The following is a 21,563-nucleotide window of genomic DNA, read 5'->3' on the forward strand; positions in this document are numbered from 1 at the left end:
CAGCCGCACTCCTCAGAAGAGCACAGCAGTCCTGGCCCTGGGCTTCCTCAGGCAGCTCCCGAATCCCTCCAGTCTCCCCTCCCTCTGGCTTCTGAGTCCCTACTGACTCCCATGGCACTGCAGAGTCCTTGTTCATGGATAAGATGATTTAGTGCTTTACTTTTGGGGGACATCACCATTGCGACTGTTTCACCTTCTGAGCCTCCATTCATTCCAACCCCAGGGCACGTGGGGAGTCCCCATCCTCTCCTCTCCTCACCCCTCCAAATTCATTTCCAGGGAGTCTGGTATATGCCATCAGTCTTTTCATACATGAAGAAACCTGAGGAGAGAATGGGAGCTCATGGGCCATCTCCCCTCCCATTGGACACCAAGAAGAGAGCTTTTAAATTCACAGCGCTTGGCCCAGTGGAACCCAATGTGACCATGAGCTTAACTCCCAAAATATTAAGAACACAAGGAGATCTGACTCTTTAAAAAACTCTTTCTTGGACATTTTCTTGGAAGCAGCTTTAGAGGAAGAGCCCAGCCTTCAGGCACTGGATCTGGGCGATTCCGTTTTATTGAAGAGCTGCTATTGGGCATGCCACATCTGACAGAGTGCTGTGCAAGTGTCAGACACAATAATATCAAGCCTTAAGACAAGTAGTATGAACCCAGCAAATTATCTGTAAGCAGGATTATCATAAGAGAAAACAACAGACGTGTGGCCTAAGATAAACTGTGGGAAATGTGCAGAGAATGGGAGGCAGGTTATCGTTGGTGAAACAGCATCCATTGGGCCAGTTTCCATAGGGCATCCTTGAGCTCCTGGTTCCTCATGCTGTAGATGAGGGGGTTCACTGCTGGAGGCACCACGGAGCAGAGCACTGCCACCACTAGGTCCAGGGATGAGGAGGAGATGGAGGGGGGCTTCAGGTAGGCAAACATGCCAGTGCTGAGAAACAGGGAGACCACGGCCAGGTGAGGCAGGCACATGGAAAAGGTTTTGTGCCGTCCCTGCTCAGAGGGGATCTTCAGCACAGCCCTGAAGATCTCCACATAAGACACCACAAGGAAAACAAAACACCCAAAGACTAAACAGGCACTAACCACAAGAAGCCCCACTTCCCTGAGGCAGGCATCTGAGCAGGAGAGCTTGAGGATCTGGGGGATTTCACAGAAGAACTGATCCAGGACATTGCCTTGGCAGAGTGGCAGTGAGAACGTATTGGCAGTGTGCAGCACAGCACTGAGAAACCCAGTGCCCCAGGCAGCTGCTGCCATGTGGACACAAGCTCTGCTGCCCAGGAGGGTCCCATAGTGCAGGGGTTTGCAGATGGCCACGTAGCGGTCATAGGCCATGACAGTGAGGAGCGAAAACTCTGCTGAGATCAAGAAGGCGAGCATAAAGATCTGGGCAGCACACCCTTGGTAGGAAATGGCCCTGGTGTCCCACAGGGCATTGGCCATGGCTTTGGGGAGAGTGGTGGAGATGGAGGCCAGGTCGAGGAAGGACAGGTTGAGGAGGAAGAAGTACATGGGGGTGTGGAGGCGGTGGTCGCAGGCTACGGCGGTGATGATGAGGCCGTTGCCCAGGAGGGCAGCCAGGTAGATGGCCAGGAAGAGCCAGAAGGTCAGGAGCTGCAGCTCCCACGTGTCCCGCCTCTTCCAAGAGGAGGAACTGGGTGATGGAGCTGCTGTTGGATATTTTTTCACTTTGGTATGTGGACCTGTTCAAGGAGGAAAACACAGTATGTTAGCAGAGACATCTCTGAGCAAAATCAAAGCCTTTTCCCATAGACTCTGCTCCTGCTGCACACACCCCCTTTTCATTTTCCAGGAGACCTTCCTCAGGTCTGTGGCTGGAGCTCTGGTTGGTGCTGGCAGAATGTTCCATGAGGAGCAGGGCCCTTGCCCGCTATTTGCTGAGGAGTCAGCCCTGCTCTGCAGCAGTGGGGTCATGGGAATGGTGGGGGCAGGGGCAAGTCCAGGTGTTTGACTTTGTCAGATGAAACCTCTCCTAAAACAGAATGGGCTGTCAGCATCTGCACCGCCAGTGCCAAGGAACTGGCATAGCAGAAGGAAGTTTGAGAGGCTTGGGGTTTTTTACAGCTCCCCCCATCTCCCCAGGGATTGTCCTGGGATGTCAGAAATCCTCAGCATTTCTGCTGCTCTCACGGAGAACAGAGTGAGCCCCGCGAGGCAAGATGATTGCCTGTGGCTCAGCGCAGTGAGGGGATCTGGTCAGCCTTTCTCAAGGTCTCAGCACCCCACTTGTAGCCCAGGATACTCATGGATCCTTTCACCAACCCAACAGCATTTCCTCAGCCACAGAGTCTCTGCATTTCTCTGTGGGGCTTCCAGAGAACGCAAAGGTGCTATGGGACAGGTTTGCATGCTGGAAGGCAGCTGACAGCTTGGAAGGACACCCTAAGGAGATGATAGCCAATTGTCTTAATGTTGGCATCTCATGAAGAGAAAATTGACTCCTTCCCCAGCCCCACAGGCTGCCTTGCCCACAGCCCCACAGATTAGAGGAAAGCTGGGACGCTTGTTCCCATTGACATGCCTGCATGAATGGACGAACAAGATCAGTGTGTGACTCTGCAGCTGAAATTCCCGTCCCCCGGGAGTCTGACAGCACTAAAAAGATGACTTTAAAATGGGCAGGTGGAGAAATGAGGAAAAATACAGTGAGGGTCTGGCTGAGAGAGGCAAGGGGGGAGGCAGGCGGACCCTCAGGACAGCGTTACCCTTACCCAGCTGTGCACGCCACCTCCCAGACAGTGATAATGCAGGACAGTTGCCGTCAGCCTGATTGCTGGTCAGTGGGAAAAGGGGACATGGCACTAGGGATGCCCTTCGCCTCTTCTGCTGCTCTGCTGGACAGAGAGGTGACTCCCACCCAAGACCCCATGGCCGTGAGGGCCGAGGGCTGTGCTGGGTGGGAGAGGAGAGATGAAGGGGTTGCTCAGGGAAGGCATCTGCACTGCAGGAGTGGCCGGGAGGTGCCCAGATCTCCCCTGCAACAGGGCTTCCCTTAGCAGGTCCTTCCTTTCCTGCCCATCTCTACTGCCTGCAGCTGTCCCTGCCACGAGCTGTTGCTCTGGCCCCACGTCTCTTCCCTGCCAGTGCTCACAGGCCCCATCTCAGTCCCTCTGTGCCCAGCTCTGCCCTGCAGCCTCTCTGTGTGTGCAGGGGCTAAAGAGCAGGTCCCACAAACCCCAATGAGACTGGAAAGGTGATGCTGGTGCTATGTGTAGCCCACCCAGCCAACCAAGAGGAGAAACCTCAAAAAACAGACACCTGCCCTTACAGGAACTCCACCTTGAAAAGTTCCCTCAGAAATGCGTGGGAGTGAGCTGGAGCTGAGAGCAAACCTGACCCACACAGCACCCTCTCAACAGCAGAAGGACCCTGCCCTGCCGAGGATCGCTCCTTCCACCCACAGCTTCTCCCCACATCACCATGGGCAGCTCCCTGGGCAGGCTGAGTGCTGACCCTGGCAGGCAGAACAGTCCCTGCCCCAGCACACAGCCCCTGGGGTGCAGGGACCCTGCTCTGAAGGACGGCCCTGGGCACCCCTGGCTGCACACCCACCTTCACACCCTGCAGTTGTCCCTGGGAGAAGGCAGCCATCATGCCCTGTCCCTCTGATGGTGTGGCAGGAAAGCCCGGCTCTGGAGCACATCCTTCTCCTCCATTCTTGCCTTGTTGATGTGCCAGTTCTAGGAGATCCCTCCAGGCTGTGCCCTGCAGCCAAAGACTTACTGTGTTAAGGGCTGGGAAGACTTCTCCTCCTTCACTCTATGCAATTTCCCACTCCTGGCTCTCTGTAACCTCTCTCTGTCTCGCTCCTCTCCCCTCGGTGCCTGCAGGTAGTGCCCTCAGCACTGCTGCGCTTTGCAGAGGAGCTGCTCCTGGGCAGAGCTGTCTCTCTGCAGGGCTGCCCACTTGCCAGGAGCTCCCTCCATCCCAGGAGCCCAGCCCAGCTCAGCAGCAGAGGCCCAGCCCAAGGCAGCACTTTCTCTGCCTCCTACCCCCAGCCCCTGCCCCCAGAGCCCTCCAGGTGTCCCTGGGGCTCCAGGGCTGACAGCTCCTGAAAGGCAGCAGGGTCTCTCCTGGGGAACAGAACTTGAAGCAGACTGAAGTCACCACCAACTCTCCCTCCCTAAACACTGCACAGACTCATTCCTGCAGTGGGAATTGCTCTGCCAGGGTGTGCGGAGCTACGGGAGGTGTCAACGTTCCCCTCTGGAAAGCCCCGTTCCTGTCCCATGGTCAGGCAGGGCATGTGGGCAGTGACAGGCAGGGGATCATTGCCACCTGGGCAGGGCAGGGATTGAGCCAAGTCAATGTCAGCATCTCAGCTCTCATCAGTATTCCTGAGGCCAGAGGGGCATTCAGCTTCTCCAGTGCACCCCACAGACCCACAGGAGGTGGGATGCCTCTTGCCTCAGCTCGGCTGCACAAAAGAGCTGGGAGCTCCTTCTCTAAGCTGCTGTGTTAATGATGGGGATAGAGGCCAGGAGTGAGCTTTTCCGATGCAAACGCCTGGTGACACTGGAGCTGCCAGAGGTGGTTCGGGACATGTGCAGGAAACTCCAAGCTCTAATGGAGCAATTGTGAGAGACAGGGCAGCATCTGGGGGCATTGCCATGGCAGCTGGTGGGGAATCCCTTTGGCCAACTGAACTGGTAGAAAACGATGACAGTTAGGACAACCCAAGCTGTCCCTCCTCAGTATGCTTAGGGCAGCCGACAGAGGTGTTCATCTGACCAAATGGAGTCACGTGCCACAGGGGAGCTCAGTCTGTCTTTCTGTCCCAATCAACCCCAAGTCTGGTGCTGGCCCCACCACTCTGCCCAAAGCCATGGCCAATTCCCTCTGGGACACCAGGGCCATCTCCTACTTGGGATGTGCTGCACAGGTCTTCTTCTTTCTCTTCTTGATCTCAGCAGAGTATTGTCTTCTCACTGTCATGGCCTATGACTGCTATGTGGCCATCTGCAAACCCCTGCTCTATGGGACCCTCCTGGGCAGCAGAGCTTGTGTCCGCATGGCAGCAGCTGCCTGGGGCACTGGATTTCTCACTGCTGTGCTGCACACTGCCAATACATTTTCCCTACCCCCTCTGCCAAGGCAATGTCCTGGACCAGTTCTTCTGTGAAATCCCCCAGATCCTCAAGCTCTCCTGCTCACATGCCTACTTCAGGGAAGTGGGGCTCCTTGTGGTTAGTGTCTGTTTAGTCTTTGGGTGTTTTGTTTTCCTTGTGGTGTCCTATGTGCAGATCTTCAGGGCCGTGCTGAGGATCCCCTCTGAGCAGGGACGGCACAAAGCCTTTTCCACGTGCCTCCCTCACCTGGCCGTGGTCTCCCTGTTTGTCAGCACTGTAATGTTTGCGTACTTGAAGCCCCCTTCAGTGTCCTCCATATTTCTAGATCTCGTGGTTTCTGTTTTGTACTCGGTGGTGCCTGCAGCAGTGAACCCCCTCATCTACAGCATGAGGAACCAGGAGCTCAAGGATGCCCTAAGGAAACTGGCCCAACGGATGTTGTTTCACCAACAATAACCTGCCTTCCCTTCTCATCACATTTCCCATTTCTCACTTTTTTCTTGGGCCACGTCTGCTTTTTTCTCTTGTGGTAATCCTGGTTATAGATAATTTGCTAGGCTTATACTACTTGTCTTGAGGCTTGATCCCCTCGTATATGACTCTTGCACAACGCTGTGCCAGATGTGGCATGGCCAATAGCAGCTCTTCAATAAAACGGAATCTCCCAGGTCCAGTGCCTGAAGGCTGGGCTCTTCCTCCAAAGGTGCTGCCAAGAAAATGTCCAAGGAATTGGTCTTTTAAAGAGTCTATTCTCCTTCTGTTCTCAATATTTTGGGAGTTAAGTTCAGGGTGGCACTGAGTTCCACTGGACCAAATGCTCTGGATTTAAAAGCTCTCTTTTTGGTGTCCAATGGGAGAGGAGATGGCCCATGAGCTCCCATTCTCTCCTCAGGTTTCTTCATGTATGACAGGAGTGATGGCATATACCAGACTCTCTGGAAATGAATTTGGAGGGGTGAGGAGAGAAGAGGATGGGGACTCCCCACGTGCCCTGGGGTTGGAATGAATGGAGGCTCAGAAGGTGAAAGGCCCTCAGATGTGAACTCCCCCAAAAGCAAAACATGAAGCTATTGAAGCTGTTGAAGTGTCTAGAGGAGAAGTCTTACGAGGAGCAGCTGAGGGAGCTGGGGTTGTTTAGTTTGGAGGAGGCTGAGGGGAGACCCTATTGCTCTCCACAACTATCTCAAAGGAGGTTGTAGCGAGGTAGGTGTCAGTCTCTTCTCCAGGTAACAAGTTGTGCCAAGGGAGATTAAGATTAGATACTAGGAAAAATTTCTTCCCAGAGAGAGTGGGTAGGCATTGGAACAGACTGCCCAGGGAAGTGGTCCAATCATGGTCCCTGGAAGTATTCAAAAATCCTGTGGATGTGGTGTTCAGGGACATGGCTTAGAGGTGGACCAGGCAGTTGGGTTAAGAGGTTGGACTCAATGATCTCTGAGGTCTTTTCCAACGTTAACAATTCTATGATTCTATGATTAAATTGAGGTATGCAAAACAAGGACTCTGCCGTGGGAGTCAGTAGGAGCCCAGCAGGCAGAGGGAAGGGAGAGTGGAGAGGTGCAGAAGCTGCCTGAGGAGGCCCAGGACTCTCATGCCGTCCTGGGGAGTGGGGCTGGTGGGAGCAGAGGAGGGGCAAATTCAGTCAGCACTGGGCATCACCTACAATATGAATTCAGGAGAGCCAGAGAGTGCCTGGCCTCTGTTTCCTCATGCTCTTGGGGCCAGCACCAGCCCTGGGGCTCATGGGGAGCCTGAACCTCCCCCCTCTCTGCCCCCCGGACCTGCTGTGCCCTTCAGAGGGGCTGGGGCTGTGGGGTCAGTGCCCAGAGCTCTGCAGCACCCTGCGGTGGGCACTGCCATGGGGCCAGCCCAGGCTGGGCTGCTCTGCTGGGCTGGGGAGGGGGCAGGGGAGGTGGGGAGAGCTGGGGAGGGGCTGGGCTGGGCTGGGAAGTGCCTGGGAGAGGAAAGCCCCAGTGTAGAGCTAAGCCGTGTGAGTGCGCAGGGTGGGGGCACCCAGCAGGTTGCTCACAGTGAAGTCAGGCATCAATGTGAAGGAAGCAAGGCACCGAAGGTGCAGAAGAGAGGGGCCAGGTCTGTGCCATGTTCCCTGGACACCCCGGGGAAGCTTCCTCAGGAAAAGTGTTCCAGATCAGTCCCGCACACCAGCCATTTCCATTTCTGTTCGTACACCCCAGCCCTGAGAAGGGACGTTTCCTGCATGGTCAGCCCCATCCTCGTCCGGGGCTCAGTGATGCCCAACTCCACCATCAGTATTAAGAAAAAGGAGCCAGTTTCCTACTGCTGGTCTCTCAGCCAAGCCAGTTCTCAGACACCTCCAGCTACTTCGGGTGCTCATGGCCTTGTCTCAACAAATATTGAAAATCTACATTGATTGACATCCCACCAACTGGCCTGGGTTCTATCTATCTCCTGTGTTTTCTTCTGAATGATTTCTAAAGAACCCATCTCTTGTCCATCATGTGCTCCAGGTCCCAGCCACCCTTCTGGCCTCTGCAGGACTCGCTTCAGTCTGTCAGGGTCTTTCTTGTGCTGGGAAGCCCCATACTGGACGCAGCAGTCCTGATGTGGTGGTTCTGTCGTGGGTTAGCCTTGGCCAGCAGCCAGGCACCCACCCAGCTGCTCGCTCACTCCCCTGCCTCAACAGGACAAAGGGAGAAAATAAGATGGAATAACTCATGGGTCAAGATAAAGTAAAGGAGATCAGTTACCGAAGACCATCATGGGCAAAGACCTGTTGACTTGGGGAAGATCAAATTCATTTGTTGCCAATTATAAAAAGATTTGGATTGTGAGAAACAATGAGAAAAATATTAAAGACCATTCCCCTCACACTTTCCCCCAGGCTCAAATTACTCCATGGTTTCCAGTTCTTCTACCTACCCCAACACCACGAGGAGCAGAGGGGATGGTGAAGAGGGGGTTAACATTCACTGCAGAACATCTGTGCTGCTCCTTCCTCCTCACACTTCTGTAGTTCAACCCCCCAGCCGAGGCAGGGTCAGCTAGAGCAGGTTGCTGAGCACCTTGTCTAGCTGGGGTTGGAATATCTCCATGGATATAGGCTCCACAACCTCTCTGGGCAACCTGTTCCAGTGTTTGATCACCCTCAGAGTCAAAAAGTGCTTTCTTGGGTTCAGGTGGCATTTCATGTGTTTTTAGCTGTGTCCATCGCCCCTTGTCTTGTCACTGGGAACTACTGAGAAGTGTTTGGCTCCCTGGTCTTCATGCTCTCCCATCAGGTATTTATACACATGAATAAGATCCCTCTGAGCCTTTTCTTCTCCAGACTGAACAGTCCCACATCTCTCAGCATTTCCTCCTATGAAAAATGCTGCAGTCCCTTAAACCAGCTTTGTGGCCCTTTGCTGGACTTGCTTTCGTAGGTCAACAACTTTACTGTAGTGAGGAGCCCCGCACTGGACACAGCACTCCAGATGGGGCCTCCCCAGTGCTGAGTGCTGGGAAGCCCCATGCTGGATGCAGCAGTCCTGATGTGGTGGTTCTGTAGCGGGTTAACCTTGGCCATCAGCCAGACACCCACCCAGCTGCTCACTCATTCCCCTGACTCTACAGGAGAAAGGGAGAAAATAACCCAGAAATCTCATGGGTCAAGATAAAGTAAAGGACATCAGTTACCAAGTACTGTCACAGGCAAAGACCTGTTCACTTGGCGAGGATCAGTTTAATTTATCGGCCATTACAAAAGATTTTGAGTGTGAAAAACAATAACAAAAATATTTTAAAGACCATTCCCCTCATACTTTCACCCAGGCTCAAATTACTCCATTGTTGCCAATTCTTCTGCCCAGCGCAACCCCAAGAGCAGCAGAGGGGATGCTGAAGAGGGGGTTAGGAGTCAGTAAAGAACATCTCTGTTACTCCTTCCTCATACTTCTCCCCTGCTCCAGCGTGGGTCCACTCCACGGGATCCCACCATATTTGCAGTCAAGGCTAGGTGGTGTTCCTTTCTTTCTCTCGTACTTTTCTCCTTCATACTCACACGATCATGGAAATGTTCAGATTGGAAGGGACCTCTGGAAATCATCTATCTCAACCCTCCAAGTGAGGCAGGGTCTGCTAGGGCAGGTTGCTCAGGACCTTATCTAGGTGAGTATGGAATACCTCCATGGATGGAGATTCCACAATCTCTCTGGGCAACCTGTTCTAGTGATTGCCCACCCTCACAGTTAAAAAGTGTTTTCTTGGGTTCAAATGGAATTTTATATAGATTAATAAGATCTCTCCATTCATTATCCTCCAGTCCCACATCTCTCAGCCTTTCCCCCCATGAAAGATGCTGCAGTCCTTTAAACCACCTTTGTGGTCCTTTGCTGGAATTCCTGTAGTAAGTCAACAAATTTCCATTACTGCAAAGCCTACCACTGGACACAGCACTCCAGATGGGGCCTCCCCAGTGCTGAGTGGAGGGCAAGGGTCACCTCCCTCCATCTGCCAGCAAGGCTTTTCCTAATGCAGCCCAGGACGCTGTTGGCCTTTGCCATGGGGGTGCAATGCAAGCTCATGCTCAGCTTGTTGTCCTCCAGGATATAAAGGTCCTTCTCTGCAGAGCTGCTATCATCTGGCCAGTCGGCCCTCAGCATGGTGTCCACAGTGTGGCTGGATCACAGGCTGCCCTCCCCCAGGGACTCAGCAGCACCTTGTCCTTCTTGCAGATCAGCTCCACCTCTGGCACAGGCCCCACGGTGCTGCAGAGTCACCTGGCACAGCAAAGCCCTCTCCTGCCAGGGCTGCACGGCCCAGGCCTCTTGCTCTCTGCCCTTGGGGACTGCAGCTTTTGCTCTCCGTGGGGGAACCTCATCCATCATTATGGCACCACCTGCCACCCACTCCAGCATGCCTCTGCTGGGAAGCCAAGCCTTGCCACACACGGGCTCCCACCTCTGGGGACCAGGTTTCCATGTGACAAGTCTGCCCTTGGCCCTGGTGCCACATCTGAGGTGCTGCAGCCCAAATGGGCACCAAAGCCCACAGCCTGGGGCGCAGAGAGCAGGAGCCCCGTGTGCCATCACAGAGCTGTGACATCAGTGGAATAAGAGCTGAGGTGGGGAAGGACAGCTCCCATGGCTTTTGTGGTTGCTGGAGATACAGCGTCTTGAGGAGAGACTGAGAGGGGAGATGAGAAGTGGGGGATGCCTTGTGTGATGTGAGGGCAACCCAGATATATGGAGGGTCTCTATGGGACACGTTGCAGGTTAGATGGTGCCTTGTGTGTTGGTCAGCTTCTAGCTGGGCCACCCACTCTTCTGCTCACCTGGGTCTGGTACTCCCAAAAGAGGAAGGGCTCATCAGGGATGTGAAGACCAGTGTCAGCCTTGGCCACAGTGACCGTGAAATTGTGGTCTCCCAGATCCCCAGGGACATAAGGAAGGAGAGTAGTGGAGCACAGACCCTGCAAAATCAGGGAATGAGAATTTGTCCTGTTGAGGGCAGTGGCAGGCGGGGTCTAATATGGGAGTGTCAGGGCCCTGAGAGCATCCATAGGCCTTCATGGCCCTGACCAGCCCCACCTGGGGCCACCTACCTGCATCTCTGTCCATGAACCCAGGAGACCATTGAAGCCCAAGCCTGAGTTTCAGCCCCAGCTGGATCTATGCTGGAGGTGTACAGGTCTCCAGACACGGCCATAGACACAGCCTTGCCTGTCCATGGACCTTACTGATACAGAATTGCAGACTCACTTCCCTGCTTGATTCTCTATGAGATGTACAATGGAATGGCACTGTAGCCCTCCAAGTGCCAGACCCCAGCTGATTCACAGAGGCCTATACTCTTTCTGCTGCCTTTCCTCCCATCCGTTGGTCAGGCTTTGGGAGGAGAGGTGGGAAAAGCAGGTGAGGTTTCTGGGTGCCAATGATAGAAATGGGGGAGCAGATCCCTCACACGTGAAATGATCTAAAGGCTATGCTAGTTCAAAACTGTTATCTTCAGCTGCTTTCTTGGAGGCCTGAAATCTTCTACAGGAACCTGGAAGCTCTGAGATCCCTCCATCTCCCTCTCTTTTAGCAATGAAGTTGATAGTAGCCAAGTCTCCTGGTTTCAGCTGGATTAGAGTTAATTTTCTTCCTAGTAGCTGGCAGAGTGCTGTGTTTTGGATTTACGATGAGAATAATGCTGAGAACACACTGAGGTTTTAGCTGTGGCTAAGTAGTCCTTACGTTAGTCAAGGAGTTTTCAGCTTCCCATGCTCTGCCAGGTGCACAAGAAGCTGGCAGGGGGCACAGCCAGGACAGCTGAGCCAACCTGGCCAAAAGCCTGTTCCATACCATATGACGTCATGCTCAGTAAATAAACTGGAGGGAGTCTGCTGCGGGGCAGTGATCGTTGCTGAGGGACGGGCTGGGCATCAGTCAGCAGGTGGTGAGCAATTGCATTGTGCATCACTTGTTTTGTATATTCTTTTATTTTTTTATTATTATTATCATCATCTTCATTATTATATTTTTATCTTCCTCTGCTGTCCTATTCAACTGTCTTTGTCTCAACCCACGGTTTTGTTTTTTTTTTTTACAATTCTCTCCCCTATCCCACTGCGGGGAGGGGAGTGAGCAAACGGCTGCGTGGTGTTTAGCTGCCTGCCCAGTTAAACCACAACAGCCCTTCTTCTCAACCGCTTTAGATATGTACTTTTGGATGGGGTATCATGCCCTATATTGCAAATACTGATTCAATTGGCATTGCCCAAAGTGGCTACCATGGATGCAGAATGCTCCACTGCAGGTATTTATATTCAGGCAGATCAGTGCTTTTGTTTTTGTTGTTGCAGATACTGGTATTGTTGGGGAAATCACACAAACACTTGAAGGGTAATGGAAAGATTGCCATCTTAGTGGCCCTCCAGTGAAGTGGCTCCTCTTTGCCCATGTCTCACTGTCATTGCACAGGCTCTAAACCTGGGCAAGGATTCTGGATGCGGTGTAAAAAGTGCCAAGCAGAGGGCGAGAATCACTTCTTCTGGCTGTGGCCCTGCTCACACAGCCCAGGATCCTCTGCTGGCTCATGTTTTGCCTAAGGAAACTCAAGGACCACCAGCGCCTTCTCCACAGAGCTGCTGCCCAGCCACGCAGCCCCTGGCCTCTGTCACTGCAGCCTGTAACTCCCCTGCTCAGCCCTTGGGCCTTTTTAGAAGATGTATGCAAGATTTGCCCTTGGCTTTCTCCGGTCATGATGACCTTCCAAAATGTAGCAGAGCAGCCCTGCTGTGACATCGGCCTGGTCTCTCAACAGCCTTGGATTCATCCCATCTGGTCCAAGGGACTATGAAGGGCTGACCTTCCTAAGTAAGCCCTGACTTGATCTCCATCCACTGCTGGATTTCACCTGGGTTTCTGCCTCTTAGGCACACGGAACTGGGAGACCTTGCTGGTGAAGACAAAGGCCAAGAGTGCCTCACACCTATCTAACCTACCTAACTCAGTTCAGCAGTGGCCACATGTTGACTTCATTTCTTCTTTAACTGTTCCTGAAGTGGTAACATTGTGCCCTTGAACTCCCTTGCAAGTGTCAACTCTACGGGAGCTCTGGCTTTCCTAAAACCAACCATATTTCTGAATTCCTCCTTTGTTTCAATCCTTGCATCCGCCTCTTGTATGCTGCCTTTTTCCTATGGAGCTTCCCCCGTGACTTTCCTGGTTCCCCATGCTTCTCTCTTGAGATCTCTGCTTGTTTTCCTGACTCTTGGTCTGCACACTCTCGGAACTGAAAGACACTGTCCTTGCAGACCAGCTGTACTGAGCTCTGCTGCTCTTCTGTGCCGCTCATAGGGGATCTCCCACTTAAAGTCACAAGACCAGGCCAAAGTCTGCTGCTCTGAGGGCTAGCATCTGCACTCTTCTGTTCTCCTTCCCCCTGGGAGGTGACACCCCACTCTTGCATGGTCACGACAGCCAAGGCTGACACTGGTTTTCACATCCATGGCCAGCTCTGCCTTCTTTGAGACTAACAGATGCAGGTGAGTGTCACCATTTTTGGCCAATCTGGCAGCTGTGCTACAAAGTTCTGTGTCCCAAGCTGTGTCCCAAACCCCTCCAGAAACCTCCAGGACTGTTTGCATGCTGTTGTGGTCTCCTTCCAGTGAATGCCAGGGTAATGAAAGTCCGCAGGGGAACTTCCATGGGTTCTTTGTCTCTCACCACAATGTCACCCTTACCAGTCTCCTCTGACCCTCACCCACAAGGGCTCACCCAGTTTGTTCATCCCACAGAGGAGCTTCACACATCTAAGCAGCTCCTTCACACTGGGGACACCTCCCTCCTCATCCTTCTGGCCTGTCTCTCCTGATGATCCTCTACCCACCCATCACAGCACCCCAATCATGTCAGCTGTCCCAACACACCTCAGCTGTTATTCCCTCCAAGTGGGATGAAGAGATTGCATGCAGAGCTCCAGCTCCTCTTGCCTGTGCCCCAGGCTGAGGGCATGGGTGCATGGCTGGGCTGCAGCACTGCAGCTGAGGCACCTTTGGGCTGAGAGCAGACTTGCAAGAGGGAAACCTGCTACCCAAGACCTCAAGCGTGGAAAGGCTTTGCTTCAGAGCAGAGACATGCTGGAGTGGAGAGCAGATGGCAAAGTGAAGAAGAAATGAGGGGCCCACAAAGGTGGCAAACCCTGCTCTCTCCAAGGCCAAAGAGAAACAGAGCTGGGCTGTGCAGTCCGAGCAGGAGAGGGGTTTGCTGTCTGTGGTGTCTCTGCAGCCTCTGAGGCCTTGTGGTGGAGGTGAATCACAGGAAGGAAGAGATGATGTTGAGAGTGCCCTTGGGTGTGGATATCCTGTGATGATGGAGAGAAGAACCAGCAGAGCTTGAGAAGGAATGCACACGAGTGGGGACCCTGGTGTGATGTGCTTGGTATTCATGCACTGCCCAGCATCTGCTGGAGAGAGAAGGGACAGACCTCACGTCAGTGCAGTGGTGGGATTCAGACATGGGCCCAAAGGCACCGAATCTGTCTGAGATGCCCTGGGTGGTGCCTGTCACACAATGAGTCTGAATGGGGAGGGGGTTCCTGGATAGGCCTTGTGCTGTCCATGTCAGCTGCATGCAGTTGGGCTGGAGCATCCTGGCATCTCACATAGCACTACAGGCCTGTATTTGGCTATTAAATTAAGATTCAGCTGGCCTGAATTAGGTCAGACAATGGAGGGATGCACATGAGACAACTGCCAAAGCAGATGTACATAATTCAACTGGTGGAGAAGAGAAAGAGAGACTTAGCTCTCCTTGGGCCACGTGACTGCATTTGGTCAGCTGAAGACCTCTATAGGCTGCCCTGGACATAAGGAACAGTTACAGGTTCAGGTGTCCTACATGTGGGCATCTGCTGTCAATTTACCTGGACAATGGAATTTCCCACCAGCCCCCAAGGTGATGCCCCCAGATGCTGCCCTGTCTCTATGGACTGCTCCATTACAGCTCACAGTGACCAGCATGCATCTTGGTCACCTCTGGCACCTCAAATGTCACCAGGTGTTTGTGTCTGAACAGCTCACTCCTGGTCTCCATCTCCAGTAATTAGCATGGGAGCTGAGACAAGAAGCTCACATGCAGGTGCCTGTTTTGCGCACACCTGAACTATGCAAGAGGAATCCCAGCTCCTGGGGGTTGTGGTCTACATGGGAGGGAGCTGAGACCCCTTCTAGCCCCAGGACCACAGACCCAGGATGAGACGCCTCAGTTGACTCTGCTGAATCCCTTCCCTCAGCAGGGGTAAAAGAGACCCCTCCCTGTCGCTGCCTGGGTGTCCTGCCTAATGATGGGACAAGAAAAAGTGATTATAGGACCGAACTCTGTCTCTGGTAAGAGAAATTGCACTGCTGGGAGTAAGTCTCTCTCCCCAGCTGAGGGAGGGAACATCAGTGGTTGCTCCAGCCTGTTTCACAGCAGGTTCCCCTGGAGCCCCAGGGACACCTGGAGGGAGCCCAGAGGGGCAGAGAAAGTGCTGCCTTGGGCTGGGCCTCTGCTGCTGAGCTGGGCTGGGCTCCTGGGATGGAGGGAGCTCCTGGCAAGTGGGCAGCCCTGCAGAGAGACAGCTCTGCCCAGGAGCAGCTCCTCTGCGAAGTGCAGCAGGGCTGAGGGCACTGCCTGCAGGCACCGAGGGGGAGAGGAGCGAGGCAGAGAGAGAAGGCAATCTGGAGTGGGAGGAGAGCTGAGTGTTCACTGTGGGAGAAATGTTCACAGCCCTTGACACAGTAAGTCTCTGGCTGCAGGGCAACACAGCTGTGGTTCCTGGAAAGATCTCCTAAAGCTGGCACATAACCCCAGCTTATGCAATCTGTCAAGAGGGCTCTCAGTGGTTCTCTAGCATAGAGGAGGATGTGTTCCAGAGCGGGGCTTCCCTGCTGCACCATCAGAGGCACAGGGCATGGCGTTTCCCTTCTCCTGGCGACGGCTTCAGAAGTGTGAAGGTGGGTGTGCAGCCAGGGGTGCCCAGGGCCGTCCTTCAGAGCAGGGTCCCTGCACCCCAGGGGCTGTGTGCTGGGGCAGGGACTGTTCTGCCTGCCAGGGTCAGCACTCAGCCTGCCCAGGGAGCTGCCCATGGCGCTGTGGGGAGAAGCTGTGGGTGGAAGGAGTGACCCCTGGCAGGGCAGGGTCCTTCTGCTGTTGAGAGGGTGCTGCGTGGCTCAAGGCTGCTCCCAGCTCCAGATCATTTCTAAGGCATTTCTGAGGAAATTGAGGGCTGGGTGGGCAGTGAGAGATGGGAATTTATTTCTCCACTCTGGAGAAGGCACTGAGACTGTGGTTCTGGTTAGGACTTCTCTGAGCTGTTCCTGAGCCCCTGCACACACAGAGATGCCCCTGGGCAGTGCCTTGCTGCCGGGAGGGGTCTGCAGGGCAGAGCTGAGCACACAGTGGGTTGGATGGAGTCTGTGAGCACTGACAGGGAGGAGATGTGGGCACAGAGAAACAGCTCCTAGCACTGACAACTCCAGGCAGCAGATATGGGCAGGGAGTGAGAGGGGACCTGCTCCCAGAAATGCTGGGGGAAGGAGGATTCAGGCCCCTCCCTGCCATCCCCTGCCATGCCAGACACCTTCTCCAGAGCAAGCCCCTGGTCTCCTCTCCCACAAAGCAGAGCACAAGGGAAAATGGCATTGATTTTGTTCATAGTAGTCTAATCTCAACATTTGACTGCCTTTTCCTTCATGGACAGTGCTGATGCCCAGCAGAATGAGATGTGCAACGGCAGCTCCATCACCCAGTTCCTCCTCCTGGCATTCACAGACACACAGGAGCTGCAGCTCCTGATCTTCTGGCTCTTCCTGGGCATCTACCTGGCTGCCCTCCTGGGCAATGGCCTCATCATCATCACCGTAGCCTGTGACCACCACCTCCACACCCCCATGTACTTCTTCCTCCTCAACCTCTCCCTTCTCGACCTGGCCTCCATCTCCACCACTCTCCCCAAAGCCCTAGACAATTCCCTGTGGGACACCAGGGCCATCTCCTACTTGGGATGTGCTGCCCAGCTCTTTCTGTTAACCTTTTTTATCATAGCAGAATTGTATCTTCTCACTGTCATGGCCTATGACCGCTACGTGGCCATCTGCAGACCCCTGCACTATGGGACCCTCCTGGGCAGCAGAGCTTGTGTCCACATGGCAGCAGCTGCCTGGGGCAGTGCGTTTCTCAACTCTGTCCTGCACACTGCCAATACATTTTCCCTACCCCTCTGCCAAGGCAATGTCCTGGACCAGTTCTTCTGTGAAATCCCCCAGATCCTCAAGCTCTCCTGCTCACATGCCTACCTCAGGGAAGTGGGGCTTCTTGTGGTTAGTGCCTGTTTAGTCTTTGGGTGTTTTGTTTTCCTTGTGGTGTCCTATGTGCAGATCTTCAGGGCTGTGCTGAGGATCCCCTGTGAGCAGGGACGGCACAAAGCCTTTTCCATGTGCCTGCCTCACCTGGCCATGGTCTCCCTGTATGTCAGCACTGGCATATTTGCCTACCTGAAGCCCCCCTCCATCTCCTCCCCAGTTCTAAATCTGGTGGTATCACTTCTGTACTCAGTGGTGCCTCCAGCAGTGAACCCCCTCATCTACGGCATGAGGAACCTGGAGCTCAAGGGTTCCCTGAAGAAACTTATGACTGGATGCTTTTAAACAGCAAGAAACCGCCCATCTTCTTCTGGAAATCTCATTGCACTTGTAATGTAACTCATTCTAGGCTGAGACTGTCTTCGGTACTTTGTTTTTAGCTTTTCTTAGTTGTAATAATGTTGTCCACAAAAAAGTGTCCTCCTTCATCACGCTTCTGTTTCAGTATCCACCTGTTTTTAGTGATCCACGGACTGTGTAAATGAGGAGCCGTGCTCTCTGTGTGTTTAAACAAAATAAAGGACCCTGCACTGACTTGTCCGAGATCGTTCCTCTCAGGCCTTTGTAAAGCTGCAGGTGAAGCACCTTGGTGCAGAGGTGCAGAGGTAAAACAGCCCTGGCACAGCAGCACTGCCAGGGAGCATCAGTTCTTGGTCTTTCCCAAGCTGTTCTCTTTCCACTTCCACACTCTCCTTCTGAGCCCTTGTCTTGGTGCACGGTCGGAGTGCTCTGGCAGCTTGGTCACAGTCCTGTGGTGCGGCAGTCCTGTGACCGCAGGCAGGGACGGGCAATGGGCACCTCTGTGACAGAGCTGGACTCCATAATAGCATTTTAGATTAGCTATTAGGAAAAATGTCTTCACGGAGGGAGTGGGTAAGCATTGGAACAGACTGCCCAGGGAAGTGGTACAATCACAGTCCCTGGAAGTATTCAAAAAACGTGTGCATGTGGTGCTTAGGGACATGGCTTAGAGGTGGACCAGGCAGTTAGGTTAACAGGTTGGACTCAATGATCTCAGCGGTCCTTTCCAACCTTAATGATTCTATGATTCTATGATTCTATGAGAAAGGATCTTCTCCGGGCAGTGCCTGAAGGCTTAGGTCTTCTTTCAAAGTGGCTCTAGGGAACATGCCCAGAGAAGTGCCCAGGAGAGGAAAACCCTTGTGAGCAGCTCAAGTGTGTGAGTGTGCAGCTCTGGGGCACACAGCAGTGTCATGGACGCTCATGGGAGAATTCAGTCCTTGGCACCCAAGAATGTCTCCTCGCACAGCCAGGCCTCCTGGGAGAGACGTGAAGGACCAGCGGAGCAGGGTCTGGTCTGTGCCCGTGTGCGCTGGACACCCCATCCAAAGCACACACCATACGGGCTGCTGTGAAGAAAATTAACCCTCTCCCAGCCACAGCCAGTACACCGAAGCTCCCCTCCCACGGCATTCCTGGTAGCAGTTCCGTCTCACTCCCTGCCCAGTGCAGACCAACCGCCTGCAATACAAATGGGGTCACCAAATGAGCTCCTCCCGAGCCGTGCACAAGCAGTCAAAGAGCCAAGAGGTGCCTCAGGGAGGTCCTCCCCTCACACATCTTGATGTGCTTCCTCAGCCCGTGTTTTTTGGATCCATGAATAGTGAATGGTGAAACATGGCCATCCCCTGAGGATGAGATGGAAAGCCTTGAGAGCTTCTGAACTCAATAAATACTGCTTGTTGTTGTTGTTATGCTAACAAATCTAAACCAATTGAGTACAGTGTAAATATCATTCGAGAACATGCCCATACCTTACACCAAATAGCTCAAGAACAATCTCTGCTCAGGGGTCTGTCAGCTGACTGGTCAGGGCTACGCTCTTAGGTACCACATCTCAGAGCCTGGGCACAGCACAGTTTAAGGATATTAGCTGTGAGGAAAGGGTAAACTGCTGAGCCCAGATAGCCAGGTAAAAATCGTGAGAAGAGACCTGAGCAGGATGCCCTCAGGAGAAGGAGAATAAAAAGGAACCTGTGTTTGGCAAACGCAGGGGCACATCTGGACCCCAGAAGGTCATGTTTGAACAACCAGACTGCCCATGCAGAACAACACTGGGTGACTGAGAATACTTGCAAGGAACTGAACGTGATCGGAGAGGACTAAAGTGTGTGTGTGCGCTATTGGATGATTAAGCTTAGCTGTATAGAAACCTTTCAAGCTGTATATGAGCTCTTGAAAAATCCCGATGGATACCTTCCTTCCCTATGGAGAGCAGGTCTCACGATCATGAAAGAAACCTTTTGCAGTTCTACCCTTGTGTCCCTTTCCTCCTCAGCTGACAAACTTCCCAATTTGCTTTTGCAACAGTGCCCCAGTTTAGCTGGGGCACCTCATGTGCATGAATAAATATTGACCCTTGTAATTCTAGACTTTGCATCCTAGCCTCTCTCCTCAGTGTGCACGTGGCAGTTGGAAATTTTCCTAACAGAAGCAACTGATGGCCACGACTGCAGTGTTACAAGGTCTGTCCCCTGTCAATCCAGCAGATGTAGGGCAGTCCAGGAACACAAGGCACAGAGCACTGCGGTCTCCACTTGTGTGCCTGCACACTGTCCTATGTGCAGATCTTCAGGGCCGTGCTGAGGATCCCCTCTGAGCAGGGACGGCACAAAGCCTTCTCCACGTGCCTCCCTCACCTGGCCGTTGTCTCCCTGTTCGTTAGCACTGCCATGTCTGCCTACCTGAGGCCCCCCTCCATCTCCTCCCCTGTTCTAAATCTGGTGGTATCATTTTGGTATTCAGTGGTGCCTCCAGCAGTGAACCCCCTCATCTACAGCCTGAGGAACCAGGAGCTCAAGGATGCCTTATAGAGACTGGCCCAGTGGTCATTGTTTTACCAACAATAACCTGCCTCCCTTCTCTGCCCATTTCCCAGAGTTTATCTTCGGCCAGGAGTCTGATTGTTTTCTCTTGTGATAATCCTGCTTACAGATAATTTGCTGGGTTTACACTGCTGTTCTTGAGGCTTGATCTCACTCTGTGTGACCCTTGCACAGTACTGTGTCAAATGTGGCCTGTTCAGTAGCAGCTCTTCAATAAAACACTATCTCCCAGTTCCAGAGACTGAAGGCTGAGCTCTTCCTCCAAAGGTGCTGCCAAGAAAATGTCCAAGGAATTGGTCTTTTAAAGAATCTTTTCTCCTTGTGTTCTCCCTGTGTTTGGGGTTCAGCTCATGGTACTATTGGGTTCCACTGGACCAAATGCTCTGATTTAAAAGCTCTCTTCTTGGTGTCCAGTGGCAGGGCAGATGGTCCATGAGCTCCCCATTATCTCCTCAGGTTTCTTCGTGTGTGACAGGAGTGGTGGCATATACCAGACTCTCTGGAAATGAATTTGGAGGGGTGAGGAGAGGAGAGGACGGGGACTTACCATGTGCCCTGGGGTTGGAATGAATGGAGGCTCAGAAGGTGAAACACCCTCAGTGGTGAAGTCCCCCAAAAGCAAAACACTAAATTGAGGTATGCACAAACAAGTACCCTGCCATGGGAGTCAGTGGGAACCCAGGAGGCAGAGGGGCGGGAGAGTGGAGAGATGCGGGAGCTGTCTGAGGAACCCCAGGACTCTCGTGCTGTCCTGGGCAGTGGGGCTGATGGAGGCAGAGAAGGGGGCAAATGCAGGCGGAGTTGGGGATAACCTCCAACATGAATGCAGCAGAGCTGGAGATTGACTGGCTTCTGTTTCCTCATGCCCTTGGGGCCAGCATCAGCCCTGGGGCTGGTGGGGAGGCTGACCCCCCTCTCTGCCCCCCAGCAGCTGCTGTGCCCTTCAGAGGGGCTGGGGCTGTGGTTGAGTGCCCAGAGCTCTGCAGCACCCTGCAGCGGACACTACCATGGCGTCAGGGAGGTAGAGAGATCTGGGCAGGGGCTGGGCTGGGCCGCAAAAGGCCTGGAAGAGGGAATGCTACTGCAGAGGCAATCTGTGTGAGTGTGCAGGGTGGGGGCACCCAGCAGGGTGCTCACGGTGCAGAGCCAGGCGTCATGGGGAAGGAAGCAAGGCACCAAAGGTGCAGAAGAGAGGGGCCAGGTCTGTGCCATGTTCCCTGGACATCCTGGGGAAGCAGCCTCAGGGAAATTGTCCCAGACCCGTCCCCCACACCGGCCATTTCCATCTCTGCCATAGGTCATGGGTCAAGATAAAGACAGGGAGATCGCTTACTGATTCCTGTCACAGGCAAAGAAGACACGACATTTCTTGCCAATTGAAAGAATCTGGATAGTGAGAAATGATAACAAGAGTATTAAAGCCCATTTCCCCACCCCACTCCTTTTTCCCAGGCCCAGATTACTCCTTCATTCCCAATTCTTCTACCCACCCCAGCCTTGAGAGGTGCAGGGGGGTGGGAAATGGGGGGTTTCAGGTAGTACATAACAGTTCACCTCTGTCACTCCTTCCTCCCCATACTTCTCCCCTGCTCCAGCGTGCGTCCTCTCCACAGGATCCCGCTCTATTTGCGGTCAAGGCTATGTGTTGTTCAGTTTTTGCTCTCTGACTTTTCTCCTTTCTACTCACAGAATCACAGAAATGTTGACGTTGGAAGAGACCTCTGGACTTTCCTTCCCCTTTGTGAACCCATGTTAAATAAAAGTCCAGTT

At 53.3% G+C, this 21,563-nt stretch overlaps 1 protein-coding gene and 1 pseudogene across 2 annotated transcripts; one reads left to right on the plus strand and one right to left on the minus strand.

Annotated features, from left to right (window-relative positions):
• Positions 1-753: 753 nt before the first annotated feature.
• LOC309603318 (olfactory receptor 14A16-like) lies at positions 754-10,766 on the minus strand (annotated as a pseudogene). The gene is made up of 2 exons: positions 10,663-10,766; positions 754-1,712 (listed from the first exon to the last, which is right to left on the minus strand). The product of its transcript is annotated as an olfactory receptor 14A16-like (transcript).
• Positions 10,767-16,308: 5,542 nt separating this feature from the next.
• LOC309603334 (olfactory receptor 14A16-like) lies at positions 16,309-17,232 on the plus strand (the record flags this gene model as incomplete). The annotated part of the gene is made up of 1 exon (XM_082338206.1): positions 16,309-17,232. One exon carries the CDS (start codon positions 16,309-16,311, stop codon positions 17,230-17,232), a length of 924 nt encoding a protein of 307 aa, XP_082194332.1.
• Positions 17,233-21,563: the final 4,331 nt, after the last annotated feature.

The sequence above is a fragment of the Platalea leucorodia genome, assembly GCF_965183815.1.
Source record: "Platalea leucorodia genome assembly, contig: HAP1_HAP1_SCAFFOLD_54, whole genome shotgun sequence".
NCBI lineage: Eukaryota > Metazoa > Chordata > Aves > Pelecaniformes > Threskiornithidae > Platalea > Platalea leucorodia.